The sequence below is a fragment of the Python bivittatus genome, unplaced genomic scaffold, assembly GCF_059951505.1.
Source record: "Python bivittatus isolate LINGU-HERP-01145 unplaced genomic scaffold, Pbiv_v1 ctg000680_np1212, whole genome shotgun sequence".
NCBI classification, from domain to species: domain Eukaryota; kingdom Metazoa; phylum Chordata; class Lepidosauria; order Squamata; family Pythonidae; genus Python; species Python bivittatus.
This window is the reverse complement of record NW_028277095.1, coordinates 6,363,731-6,388,494: the sequence shown is the minus strand read 5'-3', so window position 1 is coordinate 6,388,494 and position 24,764 is coordinate 6,363,731. Positions and strand designations below refer to the sequence as shown.

Genomic DNA, 24,764 nt, shown 5'->3' with positions numbered 1-24,764 from the left:
TCATTGGTGTCTTTAAGGTGAGCCACTGCTACTTCCACTGTTGCCGGCCAGACTTACAAATTTGGTAGACTTCTAGCCTTGTTAACAATGCTTAATCTAATCCCGAAAGGAACAGAACCTATTATCCTACCCCCAGGTCAAATATTTTTCATGTTTAACCTGTCAACCAAGCATCTGATATTCTTCCCCCCCCCCCCACAACCTCCGCTACCCCCAGAAACACCCAATACCATAACATATCTGATGTTGGTCTTCCCAAGTCTTCCCAAATCCTCAGCCAGCATTGCAAAGAATTCTGGGAGTTTGAATTCAGACATCTGGAAGGGATGCTCCCTCCAGAGAGAAAAGGCTGGTAAGGGGCAGCATTTATCGTTTCTAGAACAATGTTTTAAATAATGGCAGAATTCATGCTGGAGTTGAATTTTGTATTTTTCATTTCAGTCTTCAATTTTTATATCTATATCTATAATTTTATTGAAGACATTTTTAACAAAGTAAAAACCATAAATAAAAATAAAGATAATAAAGAAAAATAGCAAATAATGAAAAGGAAAAGAAAGATTATAAAGAAGCCGCTTCCAGTCTTCTTGACACCGGTTATAAATGCATTTCTATTTTATCCTCTCTCTCTAAGGTTACATAATAATTTCCTTCTTTCTATAAACTATCCTTTCTAATTGTCAAAGGTAAATCACAAGTTCGTTTTTCTCTTTCTCTTTTGTTGATCTTTCTCTAAGCAAACAAATTAATTTTGCCATCTCTGCTAGTTCCATCAACTTCACCAATCCTTCCTCCATTGTGGGTATTTCAGAGTCTTTCCATTTTTGCACATAGAATAGCCTCACAGCAGTAATCACATATAAAAATAATATTCCATGGCTCTTTTCTAATTGGCTGTCCATTAATCCCAGCAAGAAAAGTTCTGGTTTCAATTGATTGTTGATCTTTAAAATTCTTTGTATTTTATATGTATTTGAACCAAGAAATTTCTGGCTTTTTTACAAGTCCACCAGGCATAATAAAATGACTGTGTTGTCCACATTTCCAACATAAATTTGAAGTACCTTTATACATTCTAGACAATTTTCTGGAGTCATATACTAACCATACATCATTTTATAAAAATCCTCTTTTAGATTATAACATCATGTAAATTTCAACCCTTTTAACTACACATTTTCCCACTGTTACATCAGTATATTGTGTCCAAAGTTCTCAGCCCATTTTCTCATATAGTCTTTCACTTGTTCTTCTTCTGTTTCAAATTTCAATAAAATTTCAGTCTTCAAAATATTTAAAAAATCCAAAAGGGTACAATTTGAAAATTATTATCATTTTGTATAATGTTATTGTTATCAGGTTCTTCTTTCTTCCTGGGCAATTCCAGTGACTTGTGCTATTCTTCTTACAGATTGAGATGGGGCTTGTATATGACTCCCCAGGTACGTTCTCCCATTCTCACCTTATGCCAGGTGGGATGAGGGATAAAAGGCATTTGCCTGTCACACAGCATCTATTTCTGGTCCTCTGGATATTCTTCCAGCTTAAAAGATCCAATCTCCTTTGAGTTGGGGTAGTGCCCAGGAACATGGCCATCAGGTTTTTTGGGACCACAACTGGAATGGTTTGCCATTGTCTTCTCTTGGGATTCTTTTTGATGACCAGCCCTGGGATCCCTGGTGGTCTCCCATGCTAGGTCAGCTTGATTTAGCTTTCAAGCCCAAACAGGAGGGGCATATGTTGCCCCCTGCTAGGATTTTTCCAACTTACTTTGTCTTCTTCTGTAGACAGGTGAATGAATGCCTTTCCAGATGAACCCTGGCTGCAGCTACCTTAAGTAGGATCCAGAGGCATTCTTGGAGGCCAAGATGATACTAAAAGCACAGGGCACTTTGTTTTCTAGTGCATTGACTTCCCATTTAATTTATTATCTTGGTTAAAAGAATTCATTTCAAAACATAAAATCAGCAGAGAGCCAAGTGGGCTCCATGAGAGGTGTGCATACATTAGGGCCAATAAATATTTCCCCTGTTATTCCCACCACATTCAAGGACAGCTGCAAGATTGCAAAATCTGATACACTTCAGCTGCCTTTCTGAGTGTAGGGGTTCCCTTTGTGTTCCTCTGACCAACTTCTTCTAGCCTTATGCAAATAGTTCTGGGCCAGAAGCAAACATCTAGTGTACTTACATTGTACTCAATATACCAGAGTGTTGCCAATTTATATTTCCACAGCTCTCCGACTTCCTTCAGATACAGCTAGAAATCTCAGCTCACAACAGAAAGCTGACAGATGTGATTCCTCTAGATTAGTTTATGGCAAAGAACAAAGCTGTTTATACATGAAAGATCTACTAATTGCAGTCCAGTGAACAAAAGCCCTATATATAGGCCCATGTTCCAGGGTTTAAATTCTAGGCTTTTTCCTCCCATCTTTCTGAGTCAACAGATACTTTGCCATTCCTTGATAGACACCTAATCTATGTTAATGTAACAATTTTCTTTAGCTTGGGAACTACTGGTTCCCACCTCTCCATCCTCATTCCTTACATCAGCAGGCAGGAAATTCAAACAGTGGTCATCAGAAGAATTCTGCCATCATACAAGGGTACTGAGCTGGCAGCCTTCTAAACACTTTAGCCTTTTGTGGTTTAACATAAGGCTGAAACTGAATAATAGTGGAATGATGGGACCAACTCCATTATCTCCCAAGAAAGGAAACTGAAAGTTTGCATTTGTGGCCTTTATAAAGGAAGGAAATGAATGGGGAGAAAAGTCCTAACTAAAAGTGCTGCTTAATTTTATTCAACTCAGGTTGCAGTAGAATTGGGTACAGGAGGAAGGGCACAGAAAGAAGCCTAAAGATGGACAGTTAGACCCTTCCTATTCCTGCAGCAGTGCCCTGACTGGCAGATGGGTTTCCTTTTGGGACCTGCTGAAAAGGGAGGGCAGTGAAGCCAGAGGATTTAATCAATCACTTTGCCTGTTGCACACACACGCATAATCAGGACAACACCATTCAGCCGTGAGTCAGAACACTCAGGTCAGGATAGGGGTTGGCAATAGAGGTAATGAATTTCAGGCGTACTTAAAGTTAAAGCACTTTAACTCAGCAGTTAGAACAGGTCCTCAGGCTGTTTCTGTTTAAAGCCGGAGTGAAGAGTAGAACTGATGCCCCTCCAGCATAAGAGTTTAGTTGTTGCCATGATTCATCGATTCAACCTTGTCTCCAGGTGGCTGCAGGAATAAGTCCATGTAGTTTTCTTGGCAACATTTTCAGAAATGGTTTGCCTGTATCTTTTTCCTAGGGTTGAGAGAGTATGATTAGCCCAAAGTCACCTGGTTGGCTTCCATACCTAAGGCAAGACTAGAACTCAGGGTCTCCTGGCTTCTAATCCAGTGTCTTAACCACTAGTTCAAAGGGACCCTTAACACCAGAGTAGTTCCTACCAATCAAGGAGCATGTAAAGCCATGTCACAGAGCTGGATAATCAATCAGATTTGGCTATGTGGATGTCAGTAGGGATAACAGGGCAATTTAGAGTGAAAGCAAGCGTGGGTCAGTCTATTTGTTATTTCCTTTCTTTAGGTCATGCTTTGATTTCCAAATGGTTGAGCCTCTATGATCCAGTTAATCTCAATGCTGGATTTAAGGGCTATGTGAAGGTCACTCTTTGTGTTCTAGGAGCTGGAGATCGTGCACCGGTAAAGATCTTATTGTTTTAATAAAGTCAGCAATATAAAATTGCCATCCAGGGTCATGTAATACAATGCTACTTATTCAAATGTTACATAAAAAAGGAAAAGTAACTCTGTTGGGCATTAGTAAAAAAGTTTATGTTAGGGTTATATCTTAATTAGGCCAAAAAATATCATGCAAGCTTTGGAGTTCTCCAGGATTCTTTATCAAGGAAGAGAGGGAGTAGTGTAAATTTTCAAGCCACAAAGTCTGCATTTCACCAGGATAGCCAGTGTGTAGATGTTGGACTTGAGATTCCAGGTCCAAGTTCTATAGAGTAAGGACGATGACCTTGATGGAGATATGGAGGAACTGTTCCCTAGGCAAAAGGGGCTGAAACATTTTTTAAGTCCAGAATGTCCAGATAATGTTCAGAAGCAGCTCAGGCAGACCCCTCCCTTATGGCCAATCTCAATAAAGTTAGATCTAGTCTTCCTATGGAGTTGATTTCCTGGTCTGGTCTGGGTGGTGGGGCTGACAGGTCCTCACTTGACCATGAAGCTCATTGGATGACCACTTTGGGCTAGTTACTCCCTCTCCATCCAATCTACCTGACTTGGTTATTGCTGCAGGGATGAAATTAGGGGAGACTATCCGACATATGCCTCAAACTCTTAGAAGAAAGGTAAAATATAATATATCAATAAACAAAATAAAGAAGCAAATAAATACACAGAATGCTATACAGGATACAAAACACCAATAATCATTTTCACCAAGGAAACAGAAAGAAAGACCTCTTTCCAGACAAATACCATGACCTTTAAGTAGTTGACTTTGAAACAGCCACAGCAAAAGAAGATACAAACAGGGCCACATGAGCTGGTTACAGAAAATAACCTTGTCTTTGACAAAATCCTAGATGAATTTGTTTATTTCTTCCCTTGTTTGTCATATTCATGCCCACCACAGGGGCAAGACTCTCTGCAGTTCACAGTAATGCCAAGCAAGCAAAAGATGCAGCATTGAATAATGTTCATAGGAACTGAAATCTATAACATTCTAAAACCATAAGCATCATAAAAGCATCCTGTCACTCATCATAGACCCTGAGAAATAGCTTCATTTCCAGAAGAAGGGCCAAGACAGTTATGTTTTTGAATATATCTTACATGTTTGAGTAGAAGACAGTGTTGCAGACACTGGAGCAGACCTGTAAGTTGGGATTGCCCACAATTTGGGGCTGCCCACATCAAAAAACTTTGTACTGCAGTTCCTTCCACTGAAATAGTGTAGAAGTGGAAAGCTGATAGCTGGCCAAATTTCTAGAGGCACAGGTTCTTGATGATCCATTTTTGACCTCCCTGTAGAGAAGTATGGAGAGAACCTTGAAGAAGGAATGCAGGGGTAGTTAAGTAAACACCAACTTAGCCCTGGAAAGGAAGAAGGGGTGAGAAAGGAACTCAAAATGGCCCCGCTTCAATTCTGCTGGGTATAAGAAGGGGGAGAGAGAAAATCTGTCAGGCTTTCGAGATTCTGTTATTATGCCCTGCAACAACAAAGTGGAGTTCTACTTGACACTCCCCTCCTCCCCTACCAGTGACTGGTGACTCACCTCTCAGTCTTGGCATCATACCAAAATCCAGATCCTGAATTTCTCAGGTTGATTCCACCATGGTCAAGGGGACAGAACATCAGTGTGCATGACTCACCTCTTTGGTGTGTGCATGACCATCACCCACAAGTTCAAAAGAGGTGGGGCTTGATCGCAACATTCCATCTGCCTTCTTACTGATTTTCACACACACACACACACACACACACACACACCCCTATGCATACTCCCACAGGTGCCACAGCATTAATCCCACTTAACCGTTTTTAAGATGAAATGTGGAAGATTACCATAGACATCCTCCAACCATTAGTGTTGCAATTTTTAACTATGAGTCCTGTTACCTGTGGTTTGGTTCTTTGATATTTGCCTCAGTATTTTTTCATTTATTTGTTTGTTAACTTTATATCTTGCTAGATGTATCTCTTGCTTTTTGTTCAGGAATTCAAGGTGGCATGCATGTGCTCCCACCTACTGTATTTCCCCCCCACAGCAGCAACCCTCTGATATGGTGTGAGCTGAGAGAGGGTGACTGGCCCAGTGACACTCAGTGAGCTTTCATGGCTGAGGATGCACTAAAACTTAAGCCTCTCTATAGGTAGACCTTGCTTAACAACAGCCCTTTTAGCAACCATTCAAAGTTACGATGGCGCTGAAAAAGTAACTTTATGACTGGTCCTCGGACTTACAACCGTCACAGTATCCCCACGGTCACGTGATTGAGATTCAGGCACTTCACAATCGGCAGGCATTTATGACTGTCACAGCATCCTGTGGTCACATGATTGCTATTTGTGCAATTCACAACTGGCTTCCGATAAGCAGAGTCCATGAAGATGGCAGTAAAATCACAAGTTGTGGTCATATGATGTCTTGCTTAATGACTGCAGGTGATTCGCTTAACGTCCATGGCAGAAGTGAGGCTGTACATCCATCACAGTTATGTGATGTTTCACTTAACAACTGTGTTGCTTAGCAATGGAGTTGCTGGTCCTAATTGTGGTAATTAAGCAAGGACTACCTGTATTCCTAGTCCAGCACCTTCACTATCATTCTCCCTTTCATTCATGAGCTCAGGGCGATGTATATTGATTTCCTTCCTTCTAATTCTCTCCATAACCACCCTGCAAGGTAGGTTGGGCTAGAGAGAGTGACTGCTGGTCCAAAGTTCCAAGGAGCTTTCCTTGATTTGAGGTGGACTGGAACCTGGATCTCCTTGTCCAACACAACATCACAAAAAATTCAAGTGCATTTTGAGGAGGGCGGAGCTGGCGTCGCGGCGATACGGCGGGCGATCCTGGGCTCCCAGGATCGCAGCCGATATCTCCTTCCCTGGACGGTCCCGATGGACCTGAGCCGTCCCGTAGAGATGGCGATCGCAAAGGGCGCATCCCGCGGATCTCAGGGACGCCGCAAGTCCCAGATTGATCCCGGGAGAAGCTCTTGAAGCCGGCGGAGGAGAGGCAGCCAAAATGGCTGCGAAAGCCGGGACAGCTCCAAAGGAAGAAGGAAGAGAGGGGTGTCAACTGGGTGAGATGGACTTTTACTATTCAACTATTCTTAGAGAACACCTTAAGTAACTTAAAGAGATTTTTAAAAGTGAAGAAAAGTGGATTAAGCGGCGAGATTGAGCCTTATAAAAAAAGGGGGGAATTTTTTTTTTTTCAACTTTCCCTTTTTAGTGGAATTGGCAAGATGTTTTTCTCTTAAAAAAATATATTTTTAACTGGATTGGCTTTTTCTTTTTAATACTCAATAACTCTTTATCTTAAGCCTTTTTTTTGACTAAGATTTCTTTATTGTTATAAGAAATTTATATTTTTTGATTTTGAAATGGGGAAAGTGGAGTTAAGAGAAAGTAAATGAAAGAAAGTTGCACTGCCATCTAGAGGCTCGACATAGTGCTCTTTTTCTTCCATTGTGACGCATGCTGAAGGACCCTGTGCTTTCTAAAAAGATAGTGGGATGTGCATGTTTATACAGGTGCCATCCGTAACTATAAACAAGAAAGTGGAGTTGAAAGCAACTTTGAAAATATCAAGATGGAAAGTTTGAGCTAGTCACAAGAGCCCTGATTAGTGGCAGTAGCTCTTCTTTCTGCTAGAAGCTCTGCTTTGCTCTCCATTCCCCCCTCAGTTGGATTTTTTTTAAAGAGACTTAGTCTTTTCCCTCCTCTTCTTTTTTTTTTTTTCTCCTCTTGCTTTTTTTTTTTTTCTTATTTTTGGCAAGAACAAAGATAAAGAATCCTTTGACTCAATGAAGGTTTATCAAGATAATAAACTATACGAGAAACACAATGCAGAAAAAGATCTTTAAACTATTGAGGATGACTATAAAAAGACTGGAAGAAGAGCTGCAGAAATTCCCGCAAAAAAAAAAGAAAAAAAGATATTAAAGCTAAAATGGACTTAATTAAACATAAAACGGGATCAATGGAAAAGGAAGAAATAGTACAAGAAATCAGAAACATTAAACAGAATTATTGTGAGGCCTATAAACTGAGAATTAAAAGGGTTAATTAATTGATAAATGAAGAGGGACAGACTTGTTCTTGGCACTGAGGGTGAGAAAAAGATTATACAAGATTATAATGGAAAATCGTACTAAGAGAATGCACAAAAAGAAGAAGTAAAACAATATTGAAAGAAACTACTTCAGATGTTTAAAGAAAAAACGAGGGGAATACAACAATGATGGAACTGACAGAAGCTTCAAAAAGCAGAATGTTTGAAAGGACATTTATTATTGCCTTCTCTTATCCAATAATATAGAAAAAGGAATAAACAGCTAGATATTTTGGGATATTGAATGAAAAGGGTGAACTCAAAATTATGCAAGCGCTGGAATAAAGTATAAATCCGAGATATATAGTTAAAAATTGTATTTGTAAATGTTTCAAGAGATTAGACTAAAATTTATACATGGTTGAATATAGTAACATATAGATTTTAAACTAGAGACATTTTTGTTGAAACATGTAGTGAAGAATCTGGTTAGAACTGTAACCCGGTTAGAACTGTAACTGATATTGTAACTGATACTGGTTAGAACTGTAACTTTTAAGAACTGGAAAAATTAAAAAGTACTTATGCAGGAGGAAGTTATTGAAAATTATGGAATGTGCAGAGATGAGTTAAACTGAGATTTGAAATTAGAGTAAGAAGATAAGTAATTTTATATGACACTGAGAAAATATAGTAATGTAATGGATTAGGAAATTTTATAATAGAAATTTGATATTAATTATTATATATATACACATATAATCGATAGATGAAAATGTATTACTAATCCTATTGAAAGTTAAAATTTCTTGTAGTAAATGATTCTATAGATTAGCTATGAATGATTAATAATTGTTAATTGATAAGTATACAAGTATATTTTGAATAGATGATAACGAGAATTTAAGATTATGAAAGGGGCACCAACGAGTTGGTAACTGGTTGACACACGGTATAAAATGGAAGATGCTTTTTTTATGCCTTTTTATGTTTTTGTTTGTTCATGTATGTTTTGTGTTTGTTGTAAAAATAAAAAAATATTTAAAAAAAAATGCAAGTGCATTTTGTGGGAGGAGATCTGTCAATGTTTTAGCTGATTAGCTTACAGCTGGATGGATTCCTTCTCTCCTCTCTGTAGGATATGGACCAGTCAGCAGAGATGGGTGATTTAGAATCCAACCTCCTACAGTTGGCAGGTATGCCAGCTGCACACGCAGCCACCCTCCAGCTATACATCTACCGGGCAGAAGATGTTCCACAAAGTAGGTGCTCAGGTCAACAAGTCATCCCTTTGTTCTTTGAGGAAACCAATGGCACTGCCGAAAGCAGGGATCTGGGTGTGGGTGCAAGAATGAAGGGGTGGCAATTCTATACTGGGTTTGAGACCATATGTGGTTCCAGTGGAACTATACAGTAATTTGGCCAGAGAGCCAAAGGGGACTGGAGAACTTTCGCTTCCTGTAGGGGAGCACAGGTCCCAATATCTTGGAAACACAGCTGGTTCCAAAGCATTTGAAGGGGGTGGGAAATCAATTCTGCCAGTTAACTTTGTGAGATGATCATATGAAGATGTTCTTCTCTAGTCTGGTATCCATGTCCTAAATGGGGTGAGGAATCTATAGCCAAGGTGGGCCTCACAGCCACCCAGTAACTCTTTTGTGGGTCTCAGAGCTGCTCCCCCAACAATGGGATTTACAATTACAATTGTTAATTGTTAAGGGACTTGTAATCTATTTCACATGCAACCTGCCTCTGCATAGCCACCTTATCTTCTCTCTTCCCTTTCCCCCTCCCACCTCATCCCAATTTAAATCCTGTATTAAACAAGCCACTCTCAGCATCCAATGAAGTAAAAGCTTGGGCCTTTTAATAAAATTAGTTGGAAAAGATACTACCAGATTCCTTCTGAACTGGACTACCATGAACTAACACAGCTCTCCTCCTCCAGTGAAGCAGCTGTGTAAATTTCCCAGAGGATGCAGCTGCTTTAACATTTCAAGATGGGTACCCCCTTTACTTGCACCAATGCCCTTACCAAAGCACTCCTTTTGAATGCTTTGCGCAACCCTGCAAGTTAGTGCAACTCCTTTCATATCCTGCCCTACTAATTAGCAAGACCATTGGGTCACCCAAAACATCAGGAGGGCACTGCCCAATTGCAGAAAGCAGTTTTGCTCCAAATAACTCTATAAAATTGGAGGGAATTCTGCTGCTGCTACCTTTTTAGCCTAAAAGAGTGCTTCTCAGCCTTGGCACTCAGATCAGTGTTTCTCAACCTTGACAACTTTAAGATGTATGGACTTCTAGATCAGCATTTCTCAACCTTGGCAACTTTAGGATGTATGGACTTCAACTCCCAGAATTCCCCAGCCAGCATGGCTGGCTGGGGAATTCTGGGAGTTGAAGTCCATACATCTTAAAGTTGCCAAGGTTGAGAAACGCTGATCTACATGAGTGGACTTTAATTCCCAAAATTCTCAGCAGTGGCCATGGTGGTTGGGAATTCTAAGAGTTGAAGTCCATACATTTGGAAGTTCCTGGGAAACAATGAGTTAAAACATTCCTCCTTCCAGAAAAAAAAATAACAATTGTCCCAAATTACTAGCTTTAACAGAAAAACACAAAAATAAGTAAGGAGAAAAACAAAACCAGTAAGGCCCATTTTTTCCTCCAGGTATTGTGTGAATATAAAAACAGTTGGGTTAGTCCACTGCCGCCCTCCAGATGTTTTGATAATCCACAGCATACAGCTGGTATTTGTTCACCTATTTTGGTGCAGAATCAACTTATAGATCAAGATGTCCTGATTCTTCATATTGCCTCTTATGACTGAAACAACAAGAATGATAAGACAAGATAAGATTTGATAAGATAGGATCAGATAAGATAAGAAAGAGAAGAGAAGAAAGAGAAGATTTGAGATGAGATGAGATGAGATGAGATGAGATGAGATGAGATGAGATGAGATGAGATGAGATGAGATAATGAGATGAGAAGAGAAGAGAAGAGAAGAGAAGAGAAGAGAAGAGAAGAGAAGAGAAGAGAAGAGAAGAGAAGAGAAGAGAAGAGAAGAGAAGAGAAAAAACAAGGGTTGGATTTAGGAAAAGTCAGACTTTGAGGGTTCAGTCTTAATTTCAGAAAAGGCCATATGCAAGAAGGAGTTAACAGACTTCATAATTTCTCTCCCCCTTAATAAAATGGGATGTTCAAAATGGGCCTGTGGTTTACTCTCTAATTAGCCTGTTGCTCATTCTTCTTTGCAGCACAGGACAACACAATGACATATTTCACAGCATTACCTGAGGATCCTCTCTACATATCTGTGGATCCTTCTCTGGAAGTTAACTTCGCAGGAAGAGTGGTGGGTGAAAGGCAGATCTGATGGTCTATTTTTCTTGGAATAATTATTATTATTTTTAAGAGTCAACCGTGTGCTATTAGTCAGCAGCACAGCAAGTTAATGACATGTTAAAAACACACACACACACACAACTACAGAAAATCACTAGGCCACAGAGGCAAATAAGACCAAATCCAAATGTACAGTAACACTAAACCAAAAAAAAAAAGAGCTGAAATTTGCACAACAGTCACAATAAGCCATATGCAGGGGTGTCCACAGGAGACTAAAAAAATACAGTAAAATCAGAGGGCCTGCATGATTGAAGCCCCAAACCCTTTTTATATGCATCAATCACACAATGCACGTATTTTTTTTACATACACACACACACACTACTGATGCTCCTGGCTTTATGTATACTCTCTGGCTTGCCACAGTTGCAAATGACCCTTGATTCCCACCAGTGTTTTCTGTTTACAAATAAAAATTAAATAAATCTCTTTCTCTGTGATTCAAGCCACAATATCTGAAGTATAAATCCTATCTCTGGCTTAGCATATTCCAGGAACCTACAATGTATTTTCTTGGACTTGAGCACTCCTTCATACAATGAGTAAATTCAACTATCGTGGCTTGAAAGCCTGGTTTATGACAGAATGATGTATGAACCAGGCCACCATGGCTTAGTCAATAACCCATCATTAAAACAAACCAGGGCTTACTGTGATGAACCCAGTCCTCCCACCCTGTGTCATTTATGTTAAATGCTTTCAAAATAGATGGTCAATCCTAACAACACATTCATATTAAAAACGAATTAAGCTCAAAGATGATTATCAAATAGCATTGCTCCAGTTCTTTACCAAACAGCAAGCCCAGATGGGTGCATAAGAAATATATCAGTTCTGCATATGAGTCAAGGAAGCCAACCAGACCTCCAGAAATTTTATACTCCTTGCCTGCATATATTTACACATTGGACATCTATGTTTACCATCTGTGCCCTATTGACAGCTTAACAAGAGAACCATTCCCTTTCACTTCCCAAAGGTTTCCCAACTGGTCATCTGGAGATGACCTTTGATCATCACAGATGAGTCAAAATATACAAACCTGGCCCATGTGTCCTTGATGTCAGAATTAGAAGTGAGGAGGACATCCTGCTGGATTATTATTTTGCCCTGCCTGCTCTTGACTGATCTGCTTTCTTTCTCAATCATGCTCAGCTAAGGACGAAGGTCATCTTTGGAGACACCAACCCTGTGTGGAACCAGATGCTCTCTTTTCCCCTGCAGGTGAGCTGGGACTGGACTGTCTTTGAGTGCAGGCTAAATTTATTGATAAGCAGGAGGACACCCACTCATTTCCTTCCTTTCTGACTGGGATCTTGCATTGCTCTATTTACTGCGTCCTATACAAATGTAACATTGGCTTGAGAATAAAAGCAGCAACTATTTGTATTCAGATATCCAAATTCTTTCTTGGTTCAGTCTGGAAACAGACCAAATACATTTGTTTTCCCAGACCTCCAAAAATAGGTCATATATTTTTCCCTAGTTCTGTAATTCAGGACATTGTGATGTTCCTAGTGGACGACCAAAGAATTCCCAAAACATAGGGATACTGTTATATAGCATTCAAGGACCCATAGGGCATTGATACATAATGCTTGGCCCTGAGACCTCAGGGCCCTTAGGAAGTTTAAGGGTACCAGAGATCCCAGGACTTCAGAAAGATTTAAATATACCTAAAAGCTCTTTTTTTTTTTTTTTGAGCCATAGAAGAACTCAGGGAAATGCCCCTCACTCTGTAACATGATTGATCATAACAGATCAGATAAATCCACATCTTAAACCAACTAATCGTGCCTTTTGCAACCTTTCCGTTTTCCATTCTCTTCTGGGGTTTAGACATGTGAAAGTATGGGAATTCTCTCTTGCATACACATTAAGATTTCCCTTGTGAGGGATGCAGAAAATGTTATTAAACATCATAGAAGGTGGCTATGGCAAACATTTCCATGTACTGTTGTTAAATCCCCTGTGATGCAGTCACCAAGAATCAAATCAATTCAAGAATCTTAATTTTTTTTCCTTTTGTATTTCCACTGCAGCTGCCTTCTATCTGTGATCTCATTAAACTTACTATTATAGATGGGTGAGTGCCAGTGATTTCTTTAATTTCTCCAGTACAATATAAGATCTTCACCATTTGCCCCAACTGAGAAAACAGGGCATTTAGGTAAAGTGGATCCTGGTACTATTCAAACATGGTGTATCACAACCCACAGGTGTAGTTTTTGCAAATGTTTAGGCAAATGTGTTGCTTCTTGGAAACAGCAGGAATAGAAAAAAAGATTCTTTAGATTCTTTTTATTGTTTTTCGGTTTTGTATTGTAAGCGGCCCAGAGTCGTTCTGGAGTCAGACGTCCTCCAAATCAAATCAAAACAATCAATAAATATATTCTCGTTACTTCTCTGCCTGCTGTTCCCCAAACCAGTTCTTCATGATGAAGCTTTATTTCATTTTATTTTAATTGTGAAAAGGGATGTTGGAGTTCCATTGCACATTTGAAGTGAAAGTTTAAATAACTTTTAACCACTATCTTGCAAAAGAGGACCACAAGATGGTGGTATGATCACCAAAAGGGGAGATACAGTCAATTACTCTCTGTAACTGAAAGGCAGTCCTTCCTTTTTATATACATATAAGATTATTTTTAAAGAATAAGTTCTGAAGGACTTTATTCTAACTCCCATCCCATCAAAAAGGGTGTTTCTACAGGGGATTTTAAAAATTAAACATTGGCAAGCTCCCAGTATTTCTGTAGGTGGAGGTCCCATTACACCCCTTCTTTTTCCTAGGGCAGAAGAAGGAGAAGGCACTGTTTTGGGCACGGTATTCATCAGCCTTTCCCAGATCTCTTGCACAAGGGCTGAAACAAAAAGTAAGAAGATGCTTATTCCTACTCTCTGTAGCCCCCACCCCCCTTGAGAATGGTTCAGAGGCTGCAAAAGGTGCAGAACCTCATGGTCATAGGTGTCTAGTACAAGCCCTGATGGGATCAATTGCGTGATGACATCAATTGCACATTTATGTCATCTGCTTGATGATATCATGATGCACATGATGTCACTTGCCTCCCATGAACACAACAATATCATTGGTGGAGCCTCTTACCCAGACATGCAGCTAACTTTGTTGAAGGCTCCACTTCAGCTGCTAATCAGCCACTGGGCCACTTTCAAGATGTTCCTGCTGATTTTAAAGTCCCTAATCTGGTGCTGAGCTCTTTCTCTAAGGAAGCACCTGTTTCCATCCAAGCTTACACAATCCTTAACTTTTGGAGAGGGTTTCTGCTGATGGTACCAGCATCATGAGTGTGGCATTTGCCTTCCACACACACATCTAACCTCACCATGGACCATTTCAGCTGCAAACTGGAAATGTGTTTGCTTACTCAAGCAACCCTTACTTGACCCAGGACCCTTCAAATACCTGGACTTCTGTTCTCTGAATTCTCAGCAATCGATATGCCATCTGAGGAATTCTGGGAGTTGAAGTCCACACATTTGGGTACCTCCAGTTTGAAGAAGGATGTCTTTGTTCTTCTCTTGTTTTCCCTTCTCTGTATTTTTTTCAGCCTCACTTAAACTTTTCAGTAGGGGCACCCTTTGTTTCATTGAAGTTCTTTCAAGGAATGCTTTCAAAAAAGCTTTGACTACCCCTTTGAAAGTCTATGCACACCAACCACCCATCTTGTCTTATCTCAAATTTAGTTATTCAGTTGTCATCATGTTCCATTCCTGGGGGCTATATGGACAAATGTGTACCATCATCACCCATCTTTGGTAATAACCCATAGCCCTTCCAATGATATTCCCATGATGTCTTTGATCTCAACTATCTACCTTCTCCACTGTCTTTGCCTTCTCCTACTTCCCCCACTCTTACCAAATATGTTTTTTCTAGCTCACATCACATGCCCAAATTTATTGTGAGATAGGCAACCTTCTTTTTGTCAAGAGCCAAATTCCCTCAGAACCAATTTTTTGGAGGCCCTATGCCAGGCGGAACAGAAACAAGCAGACAGACACTTTAGTTTCTACTTCTGTCAAGCTTCCATTTTTGTTACCCCTCTGTTCTTCTCCCTCATTCTCTTTCTGACACCTTTTCTCTTTGCATTAAAACTGATCACTTCAGTGGGATTTGGGACTTGGATGGAGGCTTTTCAGGAAATGAGCCACGGGAAGTCCTGAATTCATCAGCCAGGTTCTTTTTTCTCTTAAACTCTTCTTGATTTCAGAAGATACCCCAGGCTTCTTACCATGTTTTGGCCCAAGCTTTCTGACATTCTACGGAAGCCCAAAAGAGTTTCTGAATTCAGCTGACTATCTTCGGAAACACAGGACTGAGGCGGTAAATATGTCCCATTGACCTCGCAAAGTCTTCTGAGGGGAGGTAAAAGGTTGATTGTCCATTTGTCCTACAAGACACAGAGGCTGCAAATCTAAACAGACTTGAAGAACTATGGCGTATACATGTGGGAAGAGGTCAGTCTTGCCTTTCTGTTCTTAGGCTTAGTGGTCTTTTAAATATTTAATGGATAGACCAACTGCAGCATAAACCTGAAATTTATGCACCTTTTTTTGCACTTTGAGGGTTAAGGATTTTAAGGAGCAAAATAGGTGCGTCAAGCCTAGCAGAAGTTTGAAAGCAACCCCCCCCCCCAAAAAAAACCCTTTAAATCCCTGAACTCCCAAAAGTTGGTCTGTTATCCCATCTGGGAGGATTTTGACACACACACACACACACACACACACACTGTAGGAAAGAAGGAAGATGGTCTTGACAGAGATATGTAAGCTCTATTGCTAAGGCAACAAGAGGTAAAACATTTTTTAAGTCTAGAACGTCCAGATAGCATTCAGAAGTGGATCAGGCAGACACCTCCATGATTCACTAGAGTATAAGAAGAGGAAAGAGGTGCAGCACATTCAGACTTGCAAGTTTCTGTTATTACAGCCAAATCTCAATAAAAGTGGCTTTACCCTTCCTGTGAAGTTGATTTCTTGGTTTGATCTCTTATGCTTCAGCCTTTCCTAATCATAAGGAACTAAAATTGTGGTTTAAAAAAAACCCTAACCCTATTCTCAGGATTGCAAGCCACCTTCCAGTGTGGTGCATTTTGTGGCTTCCAAGTCCCATCCTTCAACTGAATCAACCCATGTTGGGCTGAAACCATACTTCTTGACTGCATGGCCAAGACTGGATTTCCACACATTTATCAACCTGCCCAATACAAGACCGAGATCAAGAAAGTATGAAAACATTCTTGAGATCTTTTTAAAATGCCTCTTTATTATTCTGCCTGTTGAGATCTTCTGCTGTTTATTTCATGGATACCATCCCTTCATATATTTTTCCAGGAGGAAGGGACCACATATCAGGGAAGAGCTCTTGTGGAGCTGCGGACGGTCATGGAGGCAATCCCAATTCTTAAAATCGATGACATCCCTGAAGGAACTGTTAAAAAGATGCAGGTAACCAGGAAATGAAATGGGCCTACAATTATTTTTCAGGAAAATGTTTCCTTGGGCTGGAATATGTCATGGACTTTTTCAGAAGCTGTTATTTCTGTTTTTCAATCTTATTTTCAGTGTATTTATGAACTTCCTTCAAATTGCTCTTCATGATATTTTTGAGATGTGTTGATCATTGGATGGCTGTTGCTGTTGGTTACATTTCCATCCTTCTACAGCCTTCGTGGCTACCCATAGATCCCAACCAGGAAAAGCCCTAATGAGAACTAAAGGAAGTGTAGGAAGCCAGGGAGGCTGCAGAAGCCAGAGACCTCTACAATGACAAATATGCCATTCTTACACACCTTTCAGCTCCTTCTTTAGTACAAATGTGATATTCTTTATTAAAAATGTTATATGCCCAGTTCTATTGGCTTAGTAGTTGCTGAACATATTTAAGAGTTTTTATAGTATACTTTTGAACTTCCCTGAAGACATACTCCTTTCTGGAGTCTTAGGTGGGCAGTATTTATCTTTACATCATTCTCTGAAATACCAAGTCCATTAAGGTGAAAATGGGCAAAACATAACATAACAAAAATTCCTGGGTTTTTTCTTTCTTTCTTTCTTTTTTCCCTATGAATTTGCTAGATTGTTATAGTTTCACTGTATATGTTAATGGTTTGCTTTAATCTGAGTGAATGAAGAGGGAACCATACACCGCTTGGTCAGCTTATAAACCCTGTAAATAAATAAATAAAGTAACCAGGTAAGTAAGAAGCTGGAAGTGGGAGATCTTGGCTAACTCACACCTTTCTCATATAACCCATGCCAATTCTTTGCTTTGCCAGCATTTCTTGCCCCAGTTCCGATACGGTCTGTGCGTTGTCTTTTACTCGGCTACCATGTTGGATGATATTATGGAGCAGATCCAGTTTGAGGTCAGCCTAGGGAACTATGGGAACAAATTTGATGAGACATGCAAACCATTTGCCTCCACCACTCAGTACAGCCATGCTGTCTATGACGGTAAGCAAGAGAGGGCAGAACAAATAGTGTGTGGTGAGAAATCAAAGTCTTCAGTACTAAATAAGAAGGACCAGTGATCTGATTTGATCTTCATTAGCCCCACAGTGAACCCCATACAAAGCCAGATTGCTTCTGTTGCAGGGGACTACTACTATTACCTACCGTGGTATGACACTAAACCCATGGTGACCATCACCTCATTCTGGGAGGATGTTGGCTACCGTATTGCCTGCACAAATACCCTCCAGTTCATTCATGGGAGGCTGGTAAGTTTGAAAAAGAAGGGAACGACTCATTATACCCAAATCCCCTGAGCAAAGTGTGATAGAGTGTCGCTGATGTGAGAGGAATCTGTTGTCCATATCGGTGTCTTGTGGCTGGTCAGATAAATTCATAAGTTGGGTGAAGGAAATAGCCTTGACAGCACCAGAGCCAAACAGGTCTTCAGCCACACTTAGTCCAAGCAGTAGACTATGACTGGTGGTGATTAACATCCCCACCCATTACTTACAAGATTGACCATAGAATCATAGATGTCCTTTCTACAGCAACTTGCATTCTATGCTCTACTTCTTAATAGAAGTTCTACCAGTTCTAAAGATATTTTATTAGATTTCAGGTATGTCCACAGGATGGGGGATCAAAGTCCAAATGGCAGTACAACTGCAATTGAAGCCCCTCCCCCTTTTTTTAACTTGTACTGTGCTTCAACTGTGTGGTAACAACTGCCATCTTGACACCTCCCTGCAAACACAAGGATTGCTCCTAACTACAAAGGCTGGAAACAAGCAAAGAGACTATTTGAGAACTCAGGTCATCTTTACCTTTTTGCCCTCAGTAGCCAAAGCTCATTTCACTTGAAGAGACATGGATGACAAGAATGACTCGTTCTTCTTCCCCAACAGAAAAAGAATCTGGATACTCTTAAAACCATCAGCCTGCCCCATGACCCACTTGTGGGTATTGTTTGGAAGAAGCTCCAGAAAGAGTTGGTTGAAGACTGCAAGTAAGCTTTCGTAGCAGCAAAGGAGACATCTAACAGGAATGTGGTTCCTGGGGAGAATATGACCAAGCAGAAACTGATCTGTGTTCTTCTACTTTAAGGAGTGCAGTTTTGCAGCATCAGTTTCTTTTCAGGCAGTAGTGTGAATGTTTCAAGTCAGTTCCCACAACAACAAACGACAGGTTTCAGCCCTAGTTTTTCTTCTAATCAGGTGTCTTGTTCACGTAAGAAGCAAATTCAGATTTCCCAGAATGCAACCACCAGCCATTTTCTAGCAATTAGTCAGTGAAATCATTTACACATTATGCAAAGCTAAAAGTTGGTTTCTTTGGCTTGGCTTAGCATATAATATGTGTAAGGTTTACCCTGTTCATCTCAGAGAAACTCTCATGACACGTGTGTTCAGCAAAGAAGTTTACTCAAGCGTAACATAAGTAAGTACAGACAAAGCCAGGATTGGCTTGGCACATCTTACAGTACCATTTATAGTCCCCCAGTTCCTGCGCTTAGCCCCTGTTGCTTGGATACAGATTACCCACAGTAATCCCCCCCTTCACTCAAATGGCAGATTCAGTCCAGTTCTTTTGTGTTCTTGATTGCTTCTTATCGATGGTGTGGTTGTTGTCTTCGTTGGGTCTTCCTGTTGCGCGCAAAACCGGGAGTTCTCAATCACGCGCTGATTGTTTTGTTGTTCCGAGCCGCTGCTCTCCCCTTTGTCTGCAGTGCCCAAGGCAAATTGGCATTGACACAAAGTTTCCGCTTGTGGTTTAGTTAAGCGGCGCCAGCTGGCCCATTAATCAGTTCACGGTTTCTCACTTCCCCTTTTTCTCCGCTGGCACTCGGGTGGTGAAACTGACTAAGCGCCACTGGGCAAGTCCCTAGCCGTGCCACGCCGGCTGAATCTGACAGTATGGACCCAGTCATTATGATTTGTAAGCCATCATTTATAGTTTAGCCTGTTGTTCTAATCCAATCAAGTCTAGCTTATTCAACAAATCTTCAGAGAGCTAACCATGACTTAACCGGAGGAAATATCTTCAGTGAGTTGTTATGCAAAAGCCAAACGCTTTTTTAAAAAAGACTTTGAATTAGCAAACTAATTCATTTCTCAGGGTGGCCTCAAGTTTTAGGTACTGTATTTATTCTTTATTATCCCTTCCATAAACAAATTCAAGGAAATGTTTCTTAAGATACATGATACCCTTCTCCTAAAGAGTGACCAAATATGCAAAAAAAGCAATACATCCCACCCCTGAGACTTTAACTGAAAATTCTCTTCTCTTTTGAAAGACGTTTGGAAAATACATTCAAATGAATAAGAACGGCTAGGAAACAATGCAGGCACATTTCTTGGCCTAGAACTAACCTGGGTTTCATGCAAACATGACCCAGAGGAAAGAGTCAAGCAAAGAAGTAGCAGTGGGAAGAGATGATCCATTGGTGAAAGAGGGCTGGTGGAGAACATCTTCTTAAACAACCCCAAAGCTAGAAAAGCATCACCTGTCTGTACCCACCTACAAATTTGGTTCTATGGCTGGAATCCACGGGACATCAATCTCCTGAGCCACCATCTTTCTCTGACTCTTCTTCCCCTTGCTCCATCTTCAGGAAGCCCCTACCTGGCTTGAACAACCAGAAAGCTGTGACTGTCCTGGATCAACAGCTGTGGAAACTGCGTGTCCGGGTGCTCCAGCAAATCAGCAAGGCTGCAGAGAAAACCAGCTGGAAGACCCCCTTGCAGAAACTCATCCCTAAAGCAGAGGGTTGGCTGAATCAGCTTGCCTCAATTACATCTGAGGTACTTCCTGTGGCAGCTTCTGCAGGGGGAGGATGGAGGGGGCTGGACTGTCAGGACAATGAGGTCTGCTCCATGAAGATGTCTTCTACCTTTAAAGTTCTTTAACTCCAAAATGCCTTTCCTCAATTTGTCCTCTCCACAAGCTGACCTCAGATGTGCCCAGAGCTCAGCTGAAAGCTGGAGTAGGGGATCAGATGATGCAACTCACCCAATTCAAAAACTCTTGATTAGTTTTGAAGGAAGATTAGGGCACCAGGACCAAATGATTCTAAACTGCAGTGCTTCAAGAGCAAGGCCTATACAGATGAACAATATTCCAACGTTTTTGCGCCTCTCTCCTGGTCCCATCCTATGTAACAAAGGATGCCCCCCTCTTTTGCATGGGAAGGCCATTTTCCATCTGTCCCTTATTTTGGCAATGGTCATGTTGCTTTTCAGTGACACTGTGAGAGCTAACTCTCACACAGGGAAGGGGAAGCAGTTGCCCCTTCTCACGAAAGGACAAAGGACAGGATGAGCACAAGTGGTGTGTTCATGCTCCATCTGTCTCTGAGACCATTCCCAGGAGATACCAGGTGTTAGCAGTGTCATCCTCAGGCTCTCAGTGCTTTAATCAGAATGACAAAAAGCATCACTTTTGGGGATAGTGTTGCAAAGTCACAGTGCAAGGGTAGAACTTGCCTGATGATGTGACTGCCTGCTTCATCGTCATGGCATGAAAGGAGAGATGGATGGGAATGTTGTCTCTGAAAGTTGGCTATAAAATAGAGCAGCCTTCCCCAAGTCCACTCATGCTTCATCTCAGCACACCAGAAAACAGCAGGATTATAAAGGAATGCATGTATGAGATCAGGAAAGAATAGTTGCCTCTCTTCTCTTCTCTTCTCTTCTCTTCTCTTCTCTTCTCTTCTCTTCTCTTCTCTTCTCTTCTCTTCTCTTCTCTTCAGGCTCAGATAAGCATCCCAGATGTGGTGATCTGGATGCTGTGGGATGAAAAGCGGGTTGCCTATGCCCGGGTGAAGTCCCAGTCAATCATGTTCTCCAAAGCTGGCCCCTATGCCAAAGGCAGGCTGTGTGGCAAAACGCATACCATCTTCCTACAGGTAACAAGAAGCATTTAGCTGGGTTCTGGTCATTTTTGCTGCACTAAACAAAGGAATTAAACTATCAGGGTTTCTAGTTCTCAAAAGACCCCTCCATGTTTCCTAGAATTATAGAACCATGAAGATGGAAGGGGTCTTAAAGATCATCTAGCAGGATCCACTAGAGCAGTGTTTCTCAACCTTGGCAACTTTAAGATGTGTGGACTTCAACTCCTGGAATTCCCCAGCCAGCACTGTGGATTTCAACTCCCAGAATTCTGGAAGTTGAAGTCCACACATCTTAAAGTCCGCACATCTTAAAGTTGTGTCCACACAACATAAAGGCCACACATCTTAAAGGCCACACATCTTAAAGTTGCCAAGGCTGAGAAACACTGTTCTAAATGAGTGGACTTTAATTCCCAAAATTCTCAGCAGTGGCCATGCTGGCTGGGGAATTCTGGGAGTTGAAGCCCACCCATCTTAAAGTTGTCAGAGTTGAAAAACACTGCACTACAGCATCTCTCACAGATGACCATGAAGGCTTTGTTGGAAAGCCTCCAGTGAAGGAGAGCTCACCCCTTCCCATGCCAGCTCCCATTCTGTTCAAGGCAGTTCTACCAAGGAAGAAAATTTTATATGGGTTGGTCCAGGACTTTATCCTCAGGGAAGGACAGCAATCTGTGCGACTGGCCTGCTTGACATATACAATGGAATAGGGATTTGATTGAACAGATGATATATGTGGGTGCCGCACTTACATTCTCATTGGGTCTGCTCTGAAAATTGATCACACCAAATCCAAGCCAAATTTGATACCACAAGATAGGGATGGTTCAAGTAAAGCCAACTAAGCAGTGAAGTGTCATATTTCAAAGGTGTCTCCCTAACTGTGTAAGTCTTTTACAGCTATCGGCCCTCTGAGGTAGTCCAGGTTAGGAAACAGACACCCCAAGGACTACTAGGTCTCTACTGCTGTAGGGTATAATAATAGAAAATTGAAAGTCTGCTAATGTTTCCTGCTGCCCCTTCTTATACTCAAGAGAATCAAGACAAGGTTATTTTGAATTTCTTCCTCATGCTTTCTGCTTTCCCAGGACTGACTGGCCATTTTACCTCCATTAACAACGCCTGCATTCCAAGGTCATCTCTATATTCTTTTACAACAGCTGCCTGGGCCGGGATTCACCTGTTTTTTAAAGCTATGCCTCTAGATGAATTGGGAGATCTTTTAATCCACCATAATTTATGTAGCAGAAATAGTGTGATCTAGAAGAGGGGTCCCCAACCCTTCGGCCGTGGACCGGTACCGGTCCGTGGCCTGTTAGGAACCAGGCCGCACAGCAGGAGGTGAGCAGCGGATGAGCGAGCAAAGCTTCATCTGTATTTACAGGGCAAATCATTTCAAAAAATGCTGCCTAGAAAACTGCAGAGACATGTCCATGTAGGTCACCAGGAGTCAAGTATGACTCAAAGTCAGTGTGAGAGTCAGTCTGATCTAGTGGTGAAGGTGCTGGACCAAGAACAGGGAGACCGTGAGCTCTAGTCCCACCTTAGGCACAAGGCCAGCTGGGTGACCTTGGGCCAGTCTCTTTCTCTCAACCCCAGGAAGAAGGAGGCCAGGGCAAACCACTTCCAAAAATGTTGCCAAGAAGACTCCAGGGACTTCTCCAGGCAGTTGTCAGGAGTCCACACTGACTTAAAAGCTAACAACAACAACAATGACATTGCATTAGCAGTTCTCAGTTCAGAGCTTTCACATCATTCAAGTTCTTCGGCTATCTTGAAAATATCAAGGATCCAACACATCCTGGGTTTTGTAGAAGCAATGAAAAGCAACATACTTCCGCCTGGAAGCAGCTCTCAAGTCATTTGCAGTCCTAATAATAAAAGGAATGTGATGCGCATAATGTTTCTGTTCTCACCCACCCACCTCCCAGGATGTGCAAAGCAAAGGGAATGACAACTCCATCCCCGCCATGCTCCGGGTTCGAATGTGGATGGGGCGGATGACTGACAGCGCAGACTTCATGAAATGCTGTGAAGGGAGGATCGCCGTCTATGCCGAAACGGTGAGAGGAGGCAGGAGAATTCAGGGGAAAAGCCCAGGTAACTCTTAGCTGGTGGGGACTGCATTAAAATCTCTGGTGAGCTACCAGGTTCATTGAAAACATGGCTTTGTCTACCAGAATCTTCTCCATTCTCCTACAGTTAAGATGGAACCTTTGGGGGATAGAGATGCGCTTGTGTATATTTCTCCTTGGAGGAAGTTTTGTTTCTTTGTTTCTTTTTTAAAAACTTATAGGGCCACCTATTTTATCCATGATAGTCCTAGTTATCTCAAAACAGCATTCCATAAAGACAAAAAAATAAATATAAGCCCACAAAACCCCACAAAAGACATCTCAGCGCCACAGTATCCTACCAACTTTACCTTTGTTGGACTCACTTCCGTCCTACGTAAGAGGGTAGGGGCCCTCCAAATCTCGGGGGGGGGTCTGTTCCAAAAAGCCAGGGAAACCATGGGGAAGTCATGCTTCTTAGGTCCTTCCACATGGCAACATTTAAGGGAAGGGACCTGGAGATGGGAAGGAACAAGCCACAAAGCACCACAGTGAGGGTTTGTGTTCTGGTGTTTTCAGTATGAAAACCAAAAGAAGACACACGGAATATGGGGAACCATGGACCTGATGCCGCACCCCAACTTTTCAGATGTGACCGGAAAGGTCAGCCTCCCCAAAGACAAGTTCCAGCTACCCACAGGTTGGAAATGGGACGGCGAATGGGCTGTAGATCCCCAAAGGAGGTGAGCTGATGGGCTTAATAATTATCTACTTCTTTGTCTTTAACACACACACACACACACACACACCCTTGGTTCACAAGGTCTCAACACCTGCCTACAGTAAAACCCAAAATGTGGAGAGCAAGAGAATTTGAAGAGATGCTCAAAAAATTACAAGCCATCAAAGTAATGAAAAGCAGAATAGTAACAAGTCCTGCAGTATGCACTCAAGATTTCTCAAAGAGTAGGACAAAAGATGGAAAGGGTGGGCAAAATGCATTCTAGGAAAGCTGTTTTGAGGAGACATCAAAAAAGCCCAAAAGGTGGTGGTCTTCCCTGCCCTCTAAAGAGGGGTATTCACAGGGTACAGTCAAAAAGGTCAAGGCATTAGGTATATAGCCCTG

The 24,764-nt window shown here is 41.4% G+C and overlaps 1 protein-coding gene across 1 annotated transcript in view; it reads left to right on the top strand.

The window, feature by feature from the left end:
- Positions 1–24,764, top strand: part of FER1L5 (fer-1 like family member 5) — an 84,888-nt gene that overhangs the window by 10,217 nt on the left and 49,907 nt on the right. Inside the window, exons 6-18 of the mRNA XM_088151904.1 lie at positions 1,412–1,442; positions 3,590–3,705; positions 8,937–9,060; positions 11,062–11,159; positions 12,368–12,436; positions 16,571–16,684; positions 17,515–17,692; positions 17,834–17,958; positions 18,598–18,698; positions 20,304–20,493; positions 21,441–21,596; positions 23,516–23,647; positions 24,218–24,381. Of these exons, the coding sequence (XP_088008030.1) occupies positions 1,412–1,442; positions 3,590–3,705; positions 8,937–9,060; positions 11,062–11,159; positions 12,368–12,436; positions 16,571–16,684; positions 17,515–17,692; positions 17,834–17,958; positions 18,598–18,698; positions 20,304–20,493; positions 21,441–21,596; positions 23,516–23,647; positions 24,218–24,381 (1,598 nt within the window). The remainder of the gene's footprint in view (positions 1–1,411; positions 1,443–3,589; positions 3,706–8,936; positions 9,061–11,061; positions 11,160–12,367; positions 12,437–16,570; positions 16,685–17,514; positions 17,693–17,833; positions 17,959–18,597; positions 18,699–20,303; positions 20,494–21,440; positions 21,597–23,515; positions 23,648–24,217; positions 24,382–24,764) is intronic.